Source organism: Brassica oleracea, unplaced genomic scaffold (genome assembly GCF_000695525.1).
Source record: "Brassica oleracea var. oleracea cultivar TO1000 unplaced genomic scaffold, BOL UnpScaffold00884, whole genome shotgun sequence".
Classification (NCBI taxonomy): domain Eukaryota; kingdom Viridiplantae; phylum Streptophyta; class Magnoliopsida; order Brassicales; family Brassicaceae; genus Brassica; species Brassica oleracea.
In genome coordinates, this window is record NW_013617499.1 from 1 (window position 1) to 23,474 (window position 23,474).

A 23,474-nucleotide genomic window follows, 5' to 3' on the forward strand; every position below is an offset into this window, starting at 1 on the left:
CAAAAGGACGTAGAACAATTAACTCTTGTAACTCTTTTCTTACTTTACTTATAACAAATGACAATTTTTTTTTAAAAAAAAGTGCAAGTACAAAATGTCCTTATATATTGTTCCTACTGTTTATATATATCAGATCCATTCTGAACAGCGGTTCTTAATGGGCAGCTTTATGAAAGTCCTTTAAGGATTCAAATGGGTATAATGATTGTTATGTGATTCTTCTTCGTTTAGCCATATAGTTGGGTTATCTCCTCTCTATCTCTGTGATTGCTTCAGCTGCTACAAGAGTTATGGGTTAGGTAGGATTAGCAAACTCCACGAGATCATTGGCGCCTTCGAAGACAGCTTGGAGATGAAGAAGAGGAAGAAAGACCGGTGGAAGCGATCGGGAAAATAATCCGTTTGAGTAAACTCGGTCGTGCCGAGTCGACTCACTGAGTTGGGCTCGAGTTCGGGAGAGTTGGCTGGTGGTGATTCGGTGGATGAAGGACGCTGTGGAAGATATGTCACGATCCGAGAACGATCGTCCACTTCTAATCGAGAGAACTGATGAAGAGGAAGAATAGAGGGCCTACAACGAAAGGGATCTCGAGTACGGCGTAGGATTTGGCGGCGCACGACCATTTTCATGGAGGAAGTTATGGGGGCTCTGAGATTTTCTTGCAAAACCCTAAAATATATTGGGGAAGAAGGTGATAAAAATTACAACTATGCCATTAATGAAAAAACAAAAAAAAAAAGGCAAAAAACGCATTCCCATAGGTCGAACTCACGAACTGTTTCTTTAAGCTACTGTTCAGAAACCACCCTCCCGTAACAAATATTTTTTCATTCTACGGAAGTCATGTATTCATATCTATACTTTATCAGAAAATTGAATAACCATTAAAAATTAAATCCCGAATAAGCGGCAATTAATCTGAGATTTTTCTACAACTCGCGAGGCCCATACCAACCGTCCAACTACATCTAGCGCGATTTCGAACATGAGTGAAAACTCAAAGCTACTAAAGATCATTTTGCAAAGGCATATATCATCGCTCGTGGTGGAGTCTAATTCATTTTTCGGTTTGTTTGATGATGTTTTTGTATTGCTTACATAGTCTTTTATTCAACTTGTCTTAGATCTAGCTTCATATGCTAGGAAGAGGAAGAAAGAAGTTACATTTTTCAGCCATCTTCATGGAACAAACAACTGAATAAAGAAACAAATATTTGAATATTCAACAATTTAATACAAATATCTCGATATTCAATAATATAATAAAAAATGATATTAATTGACAAAAAAATTTGACCTTCTTAACGCTGTAAGCTAAACCCTAAATACTAAATCTAAAACCCTAGGGTTAACAATAAACACTAAATCTTAAAAACACTAAACCTTTAATCCTAAACCCTAAATTCTTTGATAAATCCTAAACCCTTAAGGCCTAATGAGCTCAATATACAAAAAAGGGGATGATATTCTTTTAATATTTTTTAACGCCGTCAATAAAACATTAAACCCTAAATCCTAAACAGTAAACTCTAAATCATTAAAATTAAATCCTGAATAAGCAGCGATTAATCTAGGATTTTTCTACAACTCGCTTGGCCTATACCGACCGTTCGACTAACATCTAGCGTGATTCCGAACATGGGTGAAAATCCAAAGCTACTAGAGATCAACTTTCAAAGGCACTTCATTGTAACCACGTATAGAAAACTTGTTTTCATATATAGCAATTGGGTTGTTCGATTCTACAATTTTTTTAGATATATTTGTTTATTTTGTCGTTCGTGAATATAATGATTCAAAAATAAGAAATTATACTTCAATAAATCATGGAATAAGTCTTGAGTTGACCTTGTAAAAATACACTAGCTAAAATAATATTTATTAATACCCATTATAATCAAATAATACATAGATAATCTAAATTTTCGTGTTGATAGCTAGAAAATGGTTATTGTATATGTACTTTAAATGCATAACATAATTGGACAGTGTATTATAGATTCAGGTTGAGTTAATATAAAAGGTAATATGTATGTGTAAATCTTAACCGGATATTAAAAAGTAATATGCATACAATAACGCCGTAGGCAAAACACTAAACCCTAAACCTTTGGGTAAACTATAAACCAGCTTTTACAAACTAAATCCGGTCGAAAATAATATTTCAGATAAAGAATAAATCTGAATATGTATGAGTAAATCTTAAATCTTAAATCTTAAACACTAGACCCTAAATCCTAAACCCAAACTCTAGATCCTAAACCCAAATCCTGGACCCTAAACCCAAATCGTATACCTTAAATCCAAATCCTAAACCAAAAACCCAAACCGTAAACTCTAAACTCAAACCATATACCCTAAACCCAAATCCTAGACCCTAAACCCAAACCATAAACCCTAACCAAAACCCTAAACCTAGACGCTATAGGGTTTATTTTTACTTTTTATTAAAAAACATAATTTAACTTGGCAAATTTTATTATTTTGTTTCGTTTTTAAAAGATATTAAATATAAAATAACAAAATACTATTGGTTGGTAAACCTATCGGTTTAGCTTAGGGGTGAACGCAAGAAAAACTCAATGAAACCAGCAATAAATAGATTTTTCATATAAAAATATGTTGAGATGGATATGATATTTAATTTCTGAATATTATATCATGACGACGTACTTGAGAAAACAAGTCTAAATCGGGCAATTGGAAAAGTGTTTAATTTTTTTAATAAATTTGGGTACAATAACGCCGTCAGAAAAACACTAAACCCTAAATCCTGAATACTAAACCCTAAACTCTTGGGTAAACCATAAACCTTGGGTAAACCATAAACCCTTGGATAAATCTTAAACCCTAAATCATAAACACTAAATCTTGAAAAAACTAAACCCTTAATCTATGGTTTATCCATGGGTTTATAGTTTAGTGTTTAGGATTTAAGGTTTAGAATATTTCTGACGACATTAAAAATTATTTTAAAAACATTCTTTTAAATTATTATTTTTTGCAAGTACTACTATAAGGTTTTCTAAACTTGAGATTTAAAAAATTCATGTCAAAATCTTCGTCTCTCTTCGCAAAAACTGATTTTTGAGAAATCATGCTAAAACTAAACAAAAAGACGACGATCACCATCAATTATCCGGTACCTTTTAAGCTTTCGTCAACTTGTACGTTTTGACTCCTCGTTGTCGTTGGATCTCGCCGTAACTTCGTCAGATCTCGTTATAGTTTCGTCAGATCTCGCCGGACAACTCTGCACCGTCGTCCGATCTCGCCGGAGAACTCGTCGCCGCCGGAATTCGTCAACGCCGATTTGAGGACCTCGATTTGAATCTGATATGATGAGATTTAAAATTATCATGAGATGTAGGATAGAAGAGGTAGTTGTAATCAGTTAGGGGTATAAAGGTACTTTGTCAATTAAAATTTTAATGGCAAAATTGATTAAGTTAGAAGTGAAAAATGGTATCTTAAAAGTGCTATTTTTGGGAATTCCTCTCTAAAAAAACAAACAAAATATTGTCAATTTATATCATGTTTTTTTTAAAAAAAAATTACTAGTTGCAAATTTTTTTTTAATATTTTAACGCCGTTAGAAAAACATTAAACCCTAAACCATAAATCCTAAGTCGTAGGTTAAACGCTAAACCCTTGGGTAAACCATAAATCTTTGGATAAATACTAAACCTTAAATCAAAACACTAAACACTAAATTTTAAAAACACTAAACTCTTAATCCTAACCCTAAATCGTTGGCTATTACTATTTGAATAAGTCATATATACATTTTGGATTGGTCTTTTGGTATTGCAATAAATTTATATGAATGCGCATTGTAAACAAATAACACATAGATAATCCTGATTATAATGATTATAACGAGAAAATATTTTTTTGTATCTATAATATGAATGTACATTACAACCAGATAATACATCATAGGTTTGAATTAAGTTATTATAAAGACGAAGCAATATGTGCTAGCTTTTATCCAGATATTACAAAAATAATCCGGCTAAAATTTGTAATAGCCAAGAACATCATTTTGTTATGCGAGATCAGAAATGTTGGATATCTGTAAACAAACTCGGTAATTTTGGAGTACTTCAAATAACGAAGAAACCTAATTAAAAACATTAAACCCAAATCTAATTAACCAAAACATAATTAACCTAAACCTAATTAACCCTAAACCTAATCTATTTGCTGCCGCTTCCTCCTTCCTCCTTTGCCTCTCTTCTCGATGTCTTTCTCTGTTCTGTCTCCATCCCCAGCACCGGACGAGTTCGAGACCGGTGGTGACAGGGGCAAGCTTGAGACCGACGGTGACGGGGGCAAAGCTCGAGACCGGTGGTGACTGGGGCAAGCTCGAGACCGGTGATGACGGGTCGAGACGGATGCGAGCTCGAGACATCTCCTCTTGCACACGACAACCGCTGTTACCAAGAACAAAAAATCAGATTAAAAAGAAAAGAGAGAGAGAGAGAGAGAGAGAGAGAGAGAGAGAGATGACCATTACATATATCTTCCATCTCCATGGAAGTACGCCTTGCCTCCTCCAATCCTAAAACAAACAAAATCAGTTCAAAACAGAGAGAGAGAAACAAAGAAATCACAACATAATTATCCTTTTAAAAGGAAATGAGAGTAAAACCCCATTACCTATAGAGATAGCTCACAACAAAATCATTGTTCTGATTCTTCTGAAAAAAATCAAACCACCAAAAGATCAAATTTTGTTTTTCTCGTGTTGCTCTGGAAACAGAACAGAGAAAAAAAAAGAGTAGAATCTGGAAACAGATATGAGGAAGGTTTTTTTTTTTTAGAAAGTTACAGTTTATCAGAAAGAAGAGAAAAAAAAGTTTCAACAAAAAAAATAATAATAATAAAAAGAGAAACTGAACGAGAAAAGAAAAGGAGAAAGAGATGGTTAAAGAGGTAAGGGGTTTTGTCGGTTATTGTCTGTAAAATACAATAAGGACAATCTGGCCATTAGACTATCTACAATGGTTACTAAATTCAACACCCTAATTTTCTTTTTTTAACACTACACATCATCTTATTTTTCATCCACCTAATCATTCAACATCCACCTCATTTTTTACATCTACAATAGTTTTGTTTAATAAAAGTCAACATCCTACCCCACTATTTTAATTCATATTTTTATCTTTTATAAATTAATAACTATATATTAATTATAGTTTATATTGTAATTAACTTAAATAGTTAAAATGAAATATTTTTAATAATTTTTAGTTATATTTAACTATTTTTTAAAAAAATAAAAGAAATCATAATGAAAATTGATAAAAAAAACTTTTTTGTATCCAAATGAAATGAGATTAATATCTATTTATAGATCATAAAAAATCGTAAATACTGATATAAATTTTAATTTTTTTTAAAAATGTTTACTTTAAAATAATTGAGTTTCAATAATTTGAAAGAAATAAAATTTCTAAAGTTTTTGACAACCAATCAAATTGTTTTTTGGGGGCCCACTCACTATGCATTTAGCGTATGAATTCACTTCCTCATCAATTTCTCCTTTCACATTTCAACACCTGTCTCTACAGGACCCACTCATTTGGTATTCAACTAGTTGAAACTTTTCAACATGTATTAATCCACGTTGGATTTTATTAGAATTCAACAGCCTCATTGTGAGGATTAAACAGTTGAATATTTCATTCAACAACCTCATTGCTCCTAGTCTTATAAAAAATACACAGTGACAATGGGTATACACCTAATCAAATAAGTTTTGGTAGTCATCCACCATAAATTCGTATTAATAATATAAATAGTTAAAACAATTATTTTAATAATTACTATTTTCAGACGGTCGAATTTATTCATAGTGATGCATAGGGTGGGAGGCTGGGAGCAGCTGGATAATTTGGGAAACACGTTATTCACGTCCAATAGTAGACAAACATATTATTGCAATATTTGAAACGACATTATACTAATTATTGTTTTGCTTTTTTGTCAGTTATTGTTTTGCTATAATATATTTTGTAAAGTTAACAGCTCACCATCTGTTGATATGATCTCGTAGAATAGTTACTCTTGAACCTTCTGGGTTCACCAATCAATAGGATTTCATTATTTTAAATTCGATATCTTTTAAAAAATGAAACAAAATATTGTCAAGTTAGATTATATATGTTTTTTAAAAAAAGTAAAAAAAAATAGTAGTTACAAAAAAAAGAATTAAAAAAATATATTTTTAACATCGCCAGCAAAACACTAAACCTCTAAATCCTAATCCCTAAATTCTAAATCCTCAACCCTAAACCCTTGGATAAACCCTAAACCCTTGGATAAATCATAAACTCTAAATAAAAAACACTAAACTCTAAACTCTAAACCCTAGATCTTAAACCCTAAACCTTTGAGTGTTTTAGTGTTTAGTGATTTTGATTTAGAGTTTAGGATTTATCCAAGAGTTTAGAGTTTATCCAAGGATTTCGGGTTTAGGGTTTAGGCTTTAGGGTTTAGTGTTTTGCTGACGACATTAAAAATATATATCTTTTAATTACTACTATTTTTTTATTTCTTTTTACCTTTTAATTTTAAAAATATAATATAATTTGACAATATTTTATTTCTTTTTTTAAATGATATCGAATTTGAAATAATGAAATCCTATTAGTTGATGAACCTATAGGTTCACTTATATTCACCTATAGGTTCCTCGTAGAATATTATTGTGATCGCTTTCATTCAATTAGTATATTCCGTCGTTATGATCTGTTTTCTTTGTCTTTTTTTTTTTTTTGACTAACGTTTTCTTTGTCTTCTTGTTCTAAATTGAGGCATTTTGCTTAATATTCATATGAAGCTTTTTTATTAAGGATATAGCCATCACACAGTAAAGGCCAACAGATGGGACAATTACGCCACCATTTTTCCCTTTCGCTCCCTGGACGCGCGTGAAGCGTTAGAAAACGTGAACAAAGATAAAGACATGTGCCATATTCCTTTTATACTAAACCTATAGCATAGACTAAGGCTGTCATATCTTTAACGTAACACAAACCAATTATAATTTCAAAAACTCAGATTCCCGCCCAGTGATTACGTTTCTTTCATTTAATGGCATCCTATTAAAAACATACTATCTATTGTGTTTTAGCTTAACATAGAAATGACAAATCAGAAGAATGTCTGAAGAAGACGACAGAAGCGAAGTAAAAGCACAACCTGGAGACTCCGAGGTATCTTTCTCCGCATTAAAGCTTCTTTATGGCAACATCGCAATAGAATATTCATACGGACTGAAAGTTGGGAACCATTTAGTCTATATATGGTCAGGGCCGGCCCCGAGAGTTTTGAGGCCCAAAACCATTTAGTAAAGACTTCAAAAATTTGGGTACCTAAAAATTTTTTTTTCATAAACTGAGGATCTATTTACATATAAAAATTTTAGAGGCCTAAGGCGAATGTTTCATTGGGCTTGACCCAGGACCGACCCTAATATGGCCACGGTTTAGTCTGCAACAAGTATTTTTCTATATTATATTGTAGAACAGATATGGAAAATTGAAAACTAAGAAAGTATTTTCTTCTCTTTGTTATACCTAAAGATCGTGCGTAAGAGGATGAAGTTAGTGGATCTAAAATAATATAAAAGTCATGAGTTGCACATACTAACTAGATGGTACGAAAAAAGAAGAATTAAAATTTTGTAACATAGGAGGGCTAACATAAACGTGTTCTGAGGAACGACATATATTGCAGAGTGTACCATAACCAAACATTTATAAGACTAATGGGAACCTTTTCCGTCATATGTGTACAGATGGTTGAACAGGACACAGTGATGATAATGACTGGCACTTGGGTTAGGGAGGGTGAAGGTCCCTGGCTGTTCGATACGCAAACCGAAGAGGGAACAAAATTCATAACCGTTAAATCAGGCCTCGGGTATGAAGAACTTGTTCACCTCGTCAAGGATTGCCTAGCCATTGACTCAGCCAACGTCACACTTAAACTCTCCTATCAATATCCAACATGGATGCTTATTGACGATGGGGATGGATCAACACCACAGTTCATTTCAGACGACCATGAGCTGGAGGTCTTTGTTCAGAAGAGGCGAAAAATTGAAGAGGTGAACCTCTTTGTAACCATCTCCCAGTGTATCGATGGGGTTACTACTGCACAAGGCAAACCACATTTTTCAAATGTGACCGATCAAACCTTACTGGATAAAGATGATGGTGATACCGAAACTACAGACGCGACAACTGAGGAGGAGTGGCTAGAGTTTGCGCTTTCGGAGACCCCCTTGACATGTCCCCCACAAAAGAATACAGCCGGAGGAAGCTTTCGGGTGACAGAGCAGGATACCATACCATACAGGCGCAATGGTATAGAAATCCAAGAGAACCAACCTATCATTCGGCTTCGAAGTCCAGAAAATAGCTCTGAAACTCGTGGAAAGGGAAAGGAATTGGCACTAGAGGTAGCGCCGGCATATGAGCCATATGACTTTGGTGTCCGTAACAGCTTAAGAAGGATAGAACATACCACAGGAGAAGGGGAACCTAATAGACCAGTGAAACGTCGATTGTTTCCAACAAGCAGAACGGCTTCGGAAGCGGAAATGGAATTGGTGCCAACACAAGGACCAGATGAAACCTTCCACCAACCGGAACCCGCAACACAAGCAGTTGGAGGTGAAGGTTCGAGTGGATTAACCCACTGGACAAGGTTCCAAGATGCACTCCATCAGATTCTAGATGACGAAACGTCCCAGAATGTTCTATTTGGACGCGATGCACCTCCGGTTATAGAGAGCGTAGAGAATGATGGTGCTTAATCGCATAAACTATACTACTATATATTATAGTATAGTCATAGTTACATTACATAATTAACATGCCGCACAACTGGCTGTATTGCAGGACTAGAGTCCGCCTTGGAGGCTGTTTCATATCAAGGAGACAATCTGTTTGTGGGGCAGGTGTTCAAGTCTAAAAGCGATTGCAAGATAAAAATTGCAATTCATGCAATAAATTGAAAGTTTCATTTCAAGACTAAGAGGTTAACACCAAACTTCATGGTTCTAGTTTGTGTTGCAACGAACTGTCCATGGAGAGTCTAGGCGGCACTGGTTGATGGGACATGCAATTTCCAGATACGCCAAGCGACGCTTACTCACTGTTGTACCCTTGATGCACGAAGGAACTACCACAAATTGGCAACCACCCAAGTGATAGGGGAGCTAATACAATCGCTTCATTGCTATCAAGCGCGGACCCATGCCGTCAACAATTCGAAAGATCCTACTCGACGACTTCCATGTCAATGTCTCTTATTGGAAATCTTGGAGGGGCCGAGAAGTCAGAATGGAATTGGCGTTAGGGTCAATGGCTGGAAGTTACGCACTAATGCCTGCCTATTCAGGCCTCCTTCAAACAACTAATCCTGGATCAATCTGCTGTCTACACAAGGAAGAAAATAGTGATGGGAGCATGATGTCTAAGTATGCTTTCATTGCATTTGGGGCATCGATCAAAGGTTACCGGTACATGCGGAAAGTTGTAGTCATAGATGGGACCAGGTTGAAAGGAAGGTATGGAGGATGCTTGCTCTCCGCGTGTTGCCAAGATGGCAATTTCCAAATATTTCCGCTAGCCTTCGGTATAGTTGACAGTGAGAACGAAGACGCTTGGGAGTGGTTCCTATCTCAGCTGAAAACATTTGTCGAGGATGCTCATCATCTTGTCTTTGTCTCCGACAGACATGGAAGCATTTACAATCCCATTGGAAAGGTTGGTGAATGTTTTCTGAATCCAGACTATTTTACTGAAATATAGTCTAACATTCCATTTCAACTGTATGTTAACTGCAGGTTTATCCACATGCTCAGCACGCCGCATGCACTATCCACCTATGGAGGAACATAAAGTCCAGATTCAAATCCAAACGGCTGGCTTCATTAATGGGTGCAGCATCACGAGCGTACATTGTTTCAGAGTTCAATAAGAAGTTCCTGGATATACAACGTGTAAGCCCTGGATGTGCAGGCTATTTAGTTGACATAGGTAACAATTCTAGAATATTATACTAAGCTATACGATTCAGTTTTTAGTATAGTACGAAGTATAATATAAATTCCCCAACAGGCTTCGAGCATTGGACAAGGGCACATTTCCAAGGCGATAGGTTCAATATAATGGATTCAAACATAGCGGAATCTTGGAATGCTGTCTTGACTGAAGCGAGGGAGTTCCCCCTAATCTCGATGTGTGAGTACATACGAACAACACTTATGTGTTGGTTTGCCGTACGACGCGCTAAATCTATGGAACATAAGGGGACTCTAACGCCAAATGTTAGGCGGATAGAGGAAGACAACTTCGACAGTTCGACTGGGTTTGCTGTAACCGGAATAAGTGAAGTCAAATTCCAAATTCAGGCACAGTCTGGACAGTTTAACATGGTAAACGTCCATGACGGTACATGCACATGCAAGGAAACTGAAATTGGAGGCACATTTGCTGGTGCTCTTACGCCGCCAGCTGTTAAACGTCCACCAAGCAGACCACGCAAACAGAAAATATTGTCAACTGGAGAAGATAAGGTACTGAAGTTCATTAATAACTATTTATACTATACTATCGGGAACACATAGTATATTGATACCAAACACGAGTAACACTTGGTGTCTTTGCAGCGTTACAGTCAGAAGCATGCCGGAAATGTACTCGCTGTAGGGGAGAAGGCCACAACAAGGCCTCATGTCGTCGTCCAAAATAAGTATGTAAGGAAGAAAGCGGGGTTAAAGAAGGATGGGTTATGAGCATGTTTTTGTGACCCGGTGGAATAAAGTTTCCAACCATGTAGTAACATGGTGTGGTGGTACGGAGTCGACATTGGTATTTTCCAAACGCCAAAATATTATTGTATTCTGCACACTTAGCAGCAGACAATATTATTTTAGCTATTTCCTTTAGTTGGCTGGCTTGTTATGTGTCTGTACATAGGTGCACCGAATGTAAACCTTCTCTTTTGTGTAATATAAATGAAAATCCCCGCTTCTTAGTTCCTCTGCTTCGTCAATTTATTCCACCCAATAAGAAAGTTTATCTAAACGAAACCATCAGGTTAACATAATTGGAAGGAAAGGAAAATACTATACCATATGAACTAAGGTATAGAAAACTTTAGAAACCGACCTAATTGATTAAGTCAGGTGTATATTCATAAAGAAAGCGACAATGTCAAGAAGACTATTGTATACTGTAATTTGCCAAACAAACATCACATGGTTAACATGTAATTAGTGGGACGACATATACAACATCTCGATTGATTTATATAACCTGAAACATGCGTACCTTATATTTAGTTGTCCACTGGGAGAAGAGTTATTCAACCATTGAGTAGGGGGAGCACAAACCAGGTTAAGGGGAGGAGATTTTCACAAGTATATTCTGCCTCTTGTGTTGAACGAAGTAGAAATTAAAACCATACACCCGAGTGTAGGAAAGTCAAAGAGAGTGTTTCAAAAACCGTAACCATACGGTTCCGTTGTCTTATAGTAGTTACATATACTATACTACAACTATTATAGTATGACATGGTAATAAGAAAGCCTAGGTTGGTCGGATTCTCTATCTATATAATAGGGGAATGAGTCCTTATAAACGCAATTAACGCCGACCTTGTAGGAACATGGTGTGCTGGTACGGAATCGACATTTGTATTTTCTAGACGCCAAAATACTGTTGTATTCTGCACACTTAGCAATATTGATTATTATTTTAGCTATTTCCTTTACTTGGCTGGCTTGTTATGTGTCTGTACATAGGTGCGCCGAATGTAAACCTTCTCTTTTGTGTAATAAGAGAACCGTAACCACACGGTTCCGTACTGTCTTATAGTAGTTACATAAACTATACTACACCTATTATAGTATGGCATGGTAATAAGAAAGCCGAGCTTGGTCGGATTCTCTATCTATATAATAGGGGAATGAGTCCTTATAAACGCAATTAACTCCGAGCTTGTAGTAACATGGTGTGATGGTACGGAGTCGACATTGGTATTTTCCAGATGCGAAAATATTGTTGTATTCTGCACACTTAGCAGTATTGACTATTATTTTAGCTATTTCGTTTACTTGGCTGGCTTGTTATGTGTCTTTATATAGGTGCACTGATTGTAAAAATTCTCTGTTGTGTACTATAAATGAAAATCCCTGCTGCTTAGTTCCTCTGCTGCGTCAATTTATTCCACCTAATATGTAAGTTTATCTAAATCAAACCATCAGGTTAAGAAAATTGGAAGGACATGAAAATACTATACCATATGAACTAAGGAATGGAAAACTTGAAAACCGACCTAATTGATTAAGTTAGCCGTATATTGGGAAACAAAGCAGCAATGTGAAGAAGCCTATTGTATACTACAATTTGCAAAATACACATTACAATGGTTAACATCTAATTAGTTGGACGACATATGCAACATTGACTTATATAACCTGAAACATGTTTATCTAACCCACCCACGTTGCATAAAAAGCGAGAACAATATATAGAAACCGAAGCAACATAAGTCATCATGTAGTAAAGGAAGTAACAAGCGTCATGGGTTTCGATAAGGGCTGATAACAAGGACATAATAATGCGGGCCATACAAACTTAACAGTGTCTTAAAAAAAAGTACGTAGAAGAGCGAAATTGGTAGACAGTTAAAAGATAGGGAGATTAGGCGTCCTGGAATTCCTGTAGATGGTCAGGATTGAATGTGGAGAAAGTTTCTACTGCATACGTCATTGCAGCAATTGCTAGATCATCTTCCGTTATATTATCCGCATCCGCAAGGTTCTGGGAGGCATACAGTTCCATAAGTACAAGTGTTGCAACACATGGTAATCCTGCGGTAGTCAACACAGGCGTTCGGAAAACACAAACAATGTTAAATAACCGACAAACTTTTCTATATAGATTAAATAATAGCATGGAACAGTGTTACCTGTTTGTTCACACAAAAAAGGGATGTCAAGACGCGTTATGGGCATAGGGTTTTCCATTGCTGCATCGTTCAACGCTTTGCCTCCGTTGCGTCGAATTAGTAATGGGAGGAGGACCACAATCGGCTGTAGTAGGGATTCCAACTTTTCATCGTTCAGACACACTGGGTTGCAGTCAACAACATGGATGCACCAATGGGGTATATCAATGACAACCCCAATCCAGTTCCTTCCGTCCACTTGAAATGGTAAATATAATGCTTCGACTGTTGCATCCCATCTCATATTTGGCATCCCGGGATTGGCGAAATCACTTGAGAGGCTGAATTTACCGACGTCTTGAACCCGACAGAATTGGTGGTACCCCCCACGGAGGGCTTCCAAGAAAGATGCAGGCAGAAAATCATAAGCTGTAATACCCTATCCCCGGAGGCGGCTTCGAATAAATGTTACCACCATGTCAGCAGCCTGCGGAAAATATACCATCAGCATGGAATATCCATGAATTAAAATTAATTATGATCTTCTCTTACCTTTGTAGGTTGCGGCTGAGCAGATTCAAAGAATGACTGGAAAACCTTATTGTCAACAACAACACCTTCGCCTAAATTGTACTCCCTACAAATTAAAGAGTATCACTATTTGTATGGGTAGCATTGTACGCGGTCGAGAAATGTAGTTTACCTTTGCGTATGCATTATGGTGCTAAACCCTAGGAGACGGAATGCTTTCACGCGCACACAGGGGAAAACCCACCAACAAATGGACCCATTTTTTTGTGATCTCAAAAGCACCTGTTGGTTTGGTTGGTAATGTGGTAAATGCGGGTGGGGCATCCGGAATTGTTGCCAAGTCTGACTTCTCCCCGCCATCACGAGGACCACGTTTTTTTTTCCTTCTGTTTCTTCAAAACAGGTTCTGGCGGTTTAAACTTGATGTATGGGTTTCTACGCCTTTTGCTAGCACGCGTCTCAACTGGTACTAAGATAGGTGGGTCTGTACGGCGCTCACATGATACTATTGTTTCCATATCAGTCGACGCTTCGATAGAGGTGTTGGGAATGGGGTGTTCGCTTCCTATTATGGGTTCTACTGGGGGACGTAGTAGAGGAGAAGGCTGCAAAAATGTGAACCGTTAACTGAATATATACTATTCCATGCGTAGGAGCTAAAGTTATAGTATGGATACACTTACGTCTTCGGATTCCGAAGCACCTGTTCCCACGCCCATTGCTCCAGCACTTGGAATACCTTTCTCACCCGCCGTTTCAATAATACAACGAATGACATTTTTTTATTGCCACCTGCAGAATACACAACATTAGTCATGGCCTGTAGGTGGAATAATTCTACTCAGTCCCGTATTGGGAAGGGAAGCATGTGGTCAAATTGAACAACGGCGTATAAATTTCCGTCAAACTTACATCTGATGCCTTTGTACCACCATGTGTAAGACTCATCTTATCGTCAGTAGAACCAACCACCTGTGTAGGTTGCTCGGAAACCGTAGGAGGTGGGGCGATAGTTGATGAAAGTTTAGCTGAAATATGGCCCCCAATATCCGCTTCTGCGCCGGTGGGAGACGAACTAGACTGAAAATATATATACCACATTTAGTTGGAAAACAAAGCTTAAAATCACACTTTTTTGGGGTGGCAATGTTAGGCAGACAACTATTCCATTCAAATTATAGAATCGTATGAGGGCCCAATTTGATATCCCACCTTACTACAGATGTTATGGAACAACAACCAGACGTGACACCACAATAATGGAACATACATTCTAAACCATTCAAACTTACAGTTATGGCGTCGGTACGAACATCAGTTACTGCCTCATCAATGACAGTTGCTAGGGTTAGAAGTTCAGACGGTGTACCATCTACTGGTCCACCAGGTTCGTGACGTTTGTTCTGTTCTCCGACAACATCCTCTGTTTCTCCGTTACCAGACTTGGCTTGCTGAAACGTGACATTTGGGTCAGCTAAAACTATTCCATACCATATTGACAATATAGTACACCCTAAACTTACAGTTTGCTCTGGAACAGAAGTATCAAGGGCATCACTAAGCGAGATAGAGGGACCATTGTTTTCTCCAAGATCCTCACCATGGAACGGACTATTGTCAACGATCGCTGCTGACGGGCCGGATCCACTCTGTTGGATCTCATGTCCGGTATTTGTTTCCATTCCAGTGGTTGCGGCCCCAGCAGCTATTACAACGATGGCAAAATTGGGTTTATGCACGTGTATAAAGCAGTGTTAACAATTATAAAAATAACACACTACCTTCGGAAGTTCTAACTGGTGCATGTGGACCACTACGCCCACCAACCCCCCGTGTAGCATCCTTATCTCCTGTGAATTCCGATTCTCGTTCCCTAGAACTATGAGACACTAAAACTACGTCCTTGAGGGACTGAATTTCCCCGCAAAATTCGGAATTTAAGTTTCCTAACATGGGCGCAACGCGTGCATGTATTTCCTTTGCCACCAACCGAACGAGTGTTGGAACATCCAACTGTCCCCCATGACCACCCATCCCTGCATGCGACGCTGTCTTACAGGGTTGACCACCGTCTCCATCTGCAGTCCCAGGAGACGAAAAAATGCCGTCTAAGGTACCACCTCCCAAACCGCCTAAACCCTTGGAGTGCTTTGCATCTGCAGCCTTCACACCTCCACGCCATGTATTGCTTTCAAACGGGAAACCATCGCGAATCAACGATACCATGTGATTTACTTGCAGATCATCAACCTCATCTACAAACGGCGGGATCTCTGACCCTTTGCAGAGTATGGAACGCACTGATGCCTGCAGTACAACACAAAAAAGGAAAACTGTTCAGATTGTTGCACCATATCAAGTAAAACTGGAAATAGTTCATTACATGGCGCAAGTTACCTGTCCAATAAGCTCTAGATTCTGGACAGTTACTATATTTATTTTCACTGACCGACTACACACACCATCAACAACGTCTTCTATGGGAACTTCGGCATTCACAAGATCTTTCCCTAAACGTGGATCTGCAATAATTTGGGGACAACTGCACACTGTGACGAGAACCATAGCATGCGCAAACCTTTGTTTCGCAAGTGTGTCTTGCGCCAATTGTCCCGCGGCCCTAATCTTTCCGCTTGCAACAGTTAATAGAAATGACTCCCTTCCCTAGGGGTATTCCATAAACGAACCCATATCGCCAACCATCTCTACAACTTCGGGTCTTAGCTGTGTTGAACCACTTGTTGGGTAGAGAATACCTTCTACAATGAGGAGGAGAGCTAAACGCATTCTCGTGTCCTCATCTCTGTATTTGTCTTTTTGGCCCAATCTGCAGATTATCCATTTCGGGGTTATCGTCTCCTCACGGCCAAACAAGGACTACCACACAGACCCATCACCCCCTACTTGCTTTGCCTTCCCTTTCCCTTTTTTTCCCCCTTTCCGAGACGCTGACAGTGAAGAGACGTCGTTGGAGGTGTCCCACAATTGAGACCTGTAACTAAAGCGAAGTCCCAGATACCATAACGTATTGGCTTCCCTGCAAATAACCACCACAACTCATATAGCTTCCGTGTAACCAACTCACGGGACAACATCTGGTGGGCAAACATTACAGAAAATGTATGCGCCCCCATTAGTATTAGCTGTCTAAACTGTGATTCCGCCAACTGCTCCTGTTGCGCATCTGACAGTGCTGCTTTTACCACCTCTATCCAACGCAAATTGAAGTAGTTGTTTATTCTCTTCTGCCCAGTTGGTTCATACCCTATCTGAAACAAGCGCTCTGGCAAACCAAACTCTTCCATATTGTCAAAGAAAGAAAACAATACAAGGTCTACTATATCAATAACCCGAGGATCATATGGGAAATGCAAATATCATATTCACATCGTTTACATTTATAATAAATATAGTATATACTATTTGTACCACTACCGGAAATGTGGGTATTAGCATCAAATTATAGCGTTTTTCACAATTCTGCTATTATATACCAACATTTATTTTTTTTATAGTGTTTGTCAATTTAAAACGCTATAATTGTTATCGCGGGAAAATAAAAAAATTTAGCCGCGTTAATTTCTTAAGTATAGGCACCTTATCATTGCAGATCCAAAATTAAGCGCTATCATACATTGACGCAAAAAAATAATTCATTTTTCCCGCCAGATACTTAGTGAAAAAACAAGGTGTCTAATTTTTTCATTTTTCCTCTTATTTTCGTTTTTTCATCTTCCCTCTCATTCCCTAAACCCTAAACCTTAAAATCCTAAAACCTAAATCTTATACCCTAAACTTAAAAATCAACCCTAAAACTCAGATATTTTCTTATTTTAATCTTAAATCTTAAGTTTAAATATATTCGAGTTTTAACGTTTTAAAAATTTAATTTCAAATATTAAATCTAAACCTCAAACTCTAAACTATACACTTACTTATATATATCGTACCTCAAATTAATCACATCCCCTAAACTCTAACTAAAATTTTTAAAATTCTAATTTTTTATTAGTTGAAAATTTTTAATTTTAATTTCAAATCTCAAATCTAATACTCTAACCCTATACCCTAAATCATATTACATATACTCTAAACTCATACTTTTAAACTCTAAATTTTAAATACAAAATAAATATAATCAATAATTAGAATACACTTATTAAACAATTATTAAAGTTAGTTAAACAATAAATTATAATCTCTAAAACAATTATTAAAAGAAATTGGATTGATTAATTTTTGACCATTGATTGCTTTTAATTCAAAAATTACAAGTTAGTCTTAGTTAATCCTCTTTGATTAAAAAAAAAGATCTTAGTTAATCTTCTTTGGGCAATGGAATGCATGAAGAATTTAAGACAGTTTCGAGTAACGTTTGCAACGGATTGTTTTCAGCTGATGAAGATGGTTTCAGAACCAGAGGAATGGCCAACATACGAAAGCTGCCTCGAAGATATTAAGCTTCTACGAAGAAGCTTCCCCAACTCAGATATCGTTCATGTATCTAGGACGGAAAACATAAAGGCGGATCGCTTGACACGCAGTGTTAGGAAACAATCGTCTTTCGTCGTACACATGGATGCAGAGTTACCACATTGGTTTACAGAGTTTACATGAGTCTATGAATGTTTGCTGTAAAAAAAAAAAAAAAAGTTAATCCTCTTATTACCTCCACCTATCAAAACTAGGATTACAATTTGTCCATTGATTGTTTTTGATCTTGTGGCCTAAGATCAAACTTCTCCGTCTATAATCTTCTCCATCTATCCGTATACAAAAAATATACGGAATATCATAGCCCACGCCTTCATATGGGTATAATGTTATTTTCTCGGCCTGCTATAGTCATGAGCCCAAATTTCTCTTCTAAATTTATGTATGATGTATGACTTGGTTACTATTTATAAATGTTAGCACTTAATATTACTAACGATGCGCCGGATCAGTGATTTAATAGTTGAAATCAGTTTCATTGTACCTTTAATTCACTTTTTGTTGGAACATATGCTTTATGCCATGTATCAATACTATTAGCGCCTACTGATTTCGAGTTTAAGAAAAGATCAAGGCTTTGAGCCAAACTCCTCTCAATTTACAAAAAAAACAAAAAAAAACATGTCACCATGTGATGATATTTTGGTAATATACTATTGTGATCCCTTTCAGTTCAGCTAATTTTTCGTCGCTCTCATCTGTTTTTTCTGTCTTCTCGTTCTAAATTTATGTATTTATTATACTAATTATTTGTTTTTTTTTTGTTTTTTTGTGTCAACGTTAGTTTGTTATACTGATTACATTGTTCTGTAGTCACGTGTCACCATGAGAATGAAATTCAGAATTTTTAGAGAAATAAGTTGGTCCATCTTAACTTAAATTATATTTTTTATTAAACTAACTATTAAATTGATAAATAGTGTACAAAAGAATATTCTCGCACTTTCCTTAAATAAAAGCTACAGCATTTCCTAATATGATTAATGTATATATGATAATTAATGATTATGAATAATAAATATTTGATAATAATTTTTCTATCTTAGCTCTTTTTTCTTTAATTTTATATTATTAAAAGATATTAAACAACCACATTAACCATATAATAAAAAAAAATTATATGTTATATTTTGAAATTTTTAAACGACTATGGATTACTAAAAACGTTAAATGTCTCACACTAAAATTTTGTGATGAATGGTTTAATTTTTTGGTAATAACAAGATACAAATGACCATAAATCGTATAAATATGAAGTCTCATTTACTAGACATTCATATTATATATTAATATATTCAAAATTAAACTATATAACATAGAAAAATACTTAAATATAATAATTTGTATTAAAAAAGTATTGAGACCTTAATATTTTAATTTTGACATTTGCATTCAAAAAAATCACACATTAGAAAAATTTTGTTTTTATCATATGAGTATGAATTCTCAATAATAAATATTTATATTAAAATATACTATATATCTATGACAATGTCATTGAAATTTAGTAATATACTATATAAAATAAATAAAATGATTATTTTGATTTATTTACCAAAAAAGTATCGTAAATAAACAAGATGTATTGTTTGATTTATGTCTTTACTCTAATTTAATTATATACATAATACGTAAATAAATACAAATAAATAATAATAAAAAAAATATTTTTATAAATAATAATTGCGCGGATCTTAAGCTAGTTGGAAATTATAACCAAATCCAAATCAATTGTAATTTTCAAATTGTGTGATGGCAAGAATCGTTTAAATTAAGCTATTGAAATTTGATTGTACATCTTTAATTAGTGGTCAATCCTCAGAGCAACATAAAGGCCTTGATACCAAAAGAGAGACCATCCACGTAGGATTAAAAAATTGACCAATGAGAAACAGTTATTTGACCACGTCATAATATAAGTTACAGAGGGAAGAGAGAAATGGGCTTAGAGTGTCGTAAAAAATTAACTTGATCCTATGTCGAACCCAGCAACCAAGAATCATACTATCTGACGCATCGATTGTGTTCCACTTCGTCTTCACCATCTTGGTTCTCCCTGATGTCCGTTACGGTGAGCTCTTCTTGATCAATCAATGGTTCTCATTAATTCCTTTGTAGTTTCGTTCCACCTCCCTCTCTTTATCCTCATATAAAGATTGCTCAACCGCTTCGTCTGAACTTACTTGCAAGCAAGCAAACCCGAAAGCCTCCAGCAAAAAATCGAAAGCTCTGTCAACAAAATCCAACCGAAAGTCCCATGTCTCCACCGGCAAGTCTCTGTAGTTTGAATCTAAAGTTATGGCGATGATCAATTTCTTTTCTTCTTCAATGGTGTTGATAACCCATTTGAAAAGCCGTCGTCTTTTTTTTTTTATGTCGATTCATTTGATCCAGTCTTACGGATTCTCACAATTTTTTTTCTTTTGTTTCGATAAGGTTGAAGTGCGGTATGTGATTGCTGTAACGTGTGAAGATAAATGGCTATCAAATACGACCTCTGAATGAAAACATGAAGAAGTGTCAGTATGCCGTAAGTGTTGAGCTCTAGAAAAGGCAAAAAGGTATACACTTTTGATCATCTTGTGCCTCTACATATACATATTGGCTTTACTCTAGAAAAAGAGACTTACAATGAAGACATACATGTGATCTTCAGTTCCTCTAGATAATAAAATTAACAAACAATTTTTGCAGGTGGTTGCGCTCTGTCAAGCTCCTTATCTACTAGATGACCCAAATGTAGGAATGATATTTCCAAGAGCTAAGCATTATCCTTTCTTGATTTGCAAACTCATAAGTTAGCCGGTTATCTGTAAAGATTTCGTGTGGAAATAACAAAATTTTATTTCCTTTCTATGTGTGTCATCAGGTGCTTACAGTGACTCAAGAGGCCTTCCGGGAGCTAGGAAAGCCAGCTCAAGCCTTTTGTTTGTCATTTTCATATCTCAGTAATCCAGAACTCATATTCCTCACGATGGAGCTAGCAAAGGTGTGAAACAAATCTTAAACTGTGCTATTCGCGGTGAGGGAGACGAGGTAATGCTCTGTTCCAAGAGGTTTTAGTATATGCTACGATTTTACTTTTGACACTTCTTCTCTGGCTATTTGCACCGCCAAATTTTCTCATTCGCCTTGAGCTTCTACTGATCGACAAAAGGTACGGCCTCATAATCTAAAACTCCTCAAATTGATAACCATCGTTCTCTGTAATCTAACCTACTCAACATGTCCATATAAATCTGTTATTTTAGGCTTCATTGGTCTGAACCGTGTATGGCACTACGAATGTCATTTGAAGCAAGTCTTTTCCGAGAGCCTCACCATTTCTCCACGAAAAATAAAGACATCCACAGGTTCACTGACCACCAGTTCACCATTTCTTTCAGTCACAACTCCGTGTTGTCGGTAATACTAAGAACCTCTCCTTTCTCAGACGTTTGCATTCCCATCTTTGCTATATCTGCCATGTTATGTATGTTTGTTCTTAATATCAATAATATAAGTTCCCCTTCTGTTATTAGGGGATGTCATCTTCTGTATTATTTTTTGCCGAGGAAGTCGATCCCACCAGAGAATATATGTTTGATTTCGTACAATGATAATGGTTGTTTATTGCTATCTGTTTTGGCATTCGTATTGCTATATTTCTTCATTGGATTCTTCTTTATTTTTAGGCCAAAAATGAATGATGCTTTTCACATATTTCTGTGTTGCCTCTCAATGTCTCACGGAGATTTCGTTTGACATTCGAAGTGAAAAATAACCAAAAGCGCAAGAAATGAGTAAGACGATCAGATGTTACGCTCATGCTATTTTTGGTAAGTTTACTTCATGGCTGTTGAATCATGGCCATTGTGTAATATGCATATGTTTACAGATTGATTAATCTCTTTTAATTTATTTGTTAGGCTGCTAATTGTTTGAGGGATATGGAGTGCCAGGAAGGTAATTTTGTAAAATTGTATGTGTTTCGGTGTTTGTACATTGTACAATCTGATTATGTCTGTGGAGCTTAAAGTCTTCACATTCCTTAACTGGTGTTGTTAGAAGTTGATATACCAAAAGCTTTTGTAAATCCAGGTGGCGATTTTGGAATCGGGCCTGCACAGCTTGTGCTAATGTCAAAAGATCACAATATTCATTGCTTCTCTGCAGCAATATTGAGAAGAGCAGACGAGTGCAAGTGCGACCAAGAAGCTTCACCAGAAAAGGCAATTCATCACAATTTAAGTAAAAAAAAAGGAATTATGATCAGAAGAAATAAGGTGATGATGAGATGAATGCATGTCTTATATGCCCTGAAGCGATGGATGCAGCAGATCTAAGCTTCTTACTATGTCCTTGCGGATTTGTCTATGTCTCTTCTCCTCTATTCAGATCAACCAAAACGATGGACGTAGCCCACGACGGTCAGCTTCCCCAAACAAGTATGAGAGGACAAGTAGTAACAGTGCTTTATTTTTTAGTTATTTCCTTAGTATCTCAATTGCACACAGCATATTGTTTGTCAACAGAGTTTGTGTTACTGACGTTGCTGCATCTTTTGAAAGTTTGAAGCTTAATAAAAGTGAAAGATAGTTGATATGTTATCGATGAAGTCGATTGAATGTTGTTATATTTTATCTTTTCTTTAAAATCAAATTTCTCCACTGCGTTTTAGTAAACATGTTTTCCCGATACTAAAGGAGTTGTGAATGTCCTCCTTATATGCTAAACCAATCTTGAGAAGTAATTCGATTTTGCATCGTAAGAAACTGTAGTAGCAGTTTGGATCGAGGAAAGGAATCAAAGACAGAATAATAATAAAAAGAACGAAATCCGAGAAAGATAAAAAAGGTTTGAACAATACACAATCAAAAAAAAAAAATACACATAATCAATCTCCTTGACAAAAAAACGTTCAAAACAAATGTTTTTACTATTACTTTTAATAATCTCCACTCGAAGGAGAATATTTTTTGTATTACAGAAGGAAATTTGTAAATTTGAAAACGTCACTGGTCCACGTGTTTTTGTAATATTCAAAATTTAAAAGTTCAAGTTTTCGTTGGGATTATGAGACTTTAAATTATTATACTCATAAAATTGTATGTTTTAGCGGAAAAGTTGTTTCGAAAGATACATTTTTGTATTTTCAATACATTTTATCAACTAGAAATGATAAATTCTAAATTTCAAAATATTAATTGCATTTTTTGAATTCTTACTGGTTTAGAATTATAAAAAATATAAAATCACAAAAATATATTTTTATAACTAAAATTTAGTATATTTTATTAATATGTGTCAAAATTGTAAAACATATATTATTTGAAACAGAGGGTGTAGTATATTAGAGTTTTAGATTAGTAGTTGGTGTGAAAAAAATATACACACTTGACTCTCTTTTAAAATATATATGTAATTATTGCGAACGTAAGAAAATTTAATTATTGCGAATGTAAGAAAATTTATCTTTTATGGTAAATGA

At 36.0% G+C, this 23,474-nt stretch overlaps 1 protein-coding gene and 2 long non-coding RNA genes across 8 annotated transcripts; 2 read left to right on the forward strand and 1 right to left on the reverse strand.

Moving 5' to 3' along the window:
• Positions 1 to 4,029: 4,029 nt before the first annotated feature.
• LOC106320327 lies at positions 4,030 to 4,857 on the reverse strand. Its single transcript, XR_001265768.1, has 3 exons — positions 4,664 to 4,857; positions 4,515 to 4,565; positions 4,030 to 4,437 (listed from the first exon to the last, which is right to left on the reverse strand). It is a non-coding gene; the product is annotated as an uncharacterized LOC106320327 (long non-coding RNA).
• A 4,506-nt stretch (positions 4,858 to 9,363) lies between these two features.
• Positions 9,364 to 10,820, forward strand: LOC106320323. Its single transcript, XM_013758681.1, has 4 exons — positions 9,364 to 9,789; positions 9,870 to 10,062; positions 10,144 to 10,601; positions 10,695 to 10,820. Exons 1-4 carry the CDS (start codon positions 9,364 to 9,366, stop codon positions 10,818 to 10,820), a joined length of 1,203 nt encoding a protein of 400 aa, XP_013614135.1.
• A 9,152-nt stretch (positions 10,821 to 19,972) lies between these two features.
• LOC106320325 lies at positions 19,973 to 22,593 on the forward strand. Of its 6 annotated transcripts, none has more exons than XR_001265767.1 (9): positions 19,973 to 20,299; positions 20,441 to 20,565; positions 20,699 to 20,743; positions 20,874 to 21,040; positions 21,256 to 21,409; positions 21,526 to 21,608; positions 21,679 to 21,822; positions 21,913 to 21,949; positions 22,160 to 22,593. It is a non-coding gene; the product is annotated as an uncharacterized LOC106320325 (long non-coding RNA). The 6 variants fall into 6 exon arrangements; XR_001265764.1 differs by lacking the exon at positions 21,526 to 21,608 and having other exon boundaries at positions 19,973 to 20,075; positions 20,195 to 20,299; XR_001265765.1 differs by lacking the exon at positions 21,526 to 21,608 and having other exon boundaries at positions 19,973 to 20,075; positions 20,199 to 20,299.
• The last annotated feature ends 881 nt before the right edge of the window (positions 22,594 to 23,474 follow it).

What these genes read in the sequence shown, in the direction of transcription:
- LOC106320323 (XM_013758681.1), top strand. Translation starts at nt 9,364, where the DNA reads ATGGAATTGGCGTTAGGGTCAATGGCTGGAAGTTACGCACTAATGCCT. An exon ending in TTTACAATCCCATTGGAAAG is followed by an intron (nt 9,790 to 9,869) that starts GTTGGTGAATGT and finishes TGTTAACTGCAG; the next exon opens with GTTTATCCACATGCTCAGCA. An exon ending in TGTCAACTGGAGAAGATAAG is followed by an intron (nt 10,602 to 10,694) that starts GTACTGAAGTTC and finishes GTGTCTTTGCAG; the next exon opens with CGTTACAGTCAGAAGCATGC.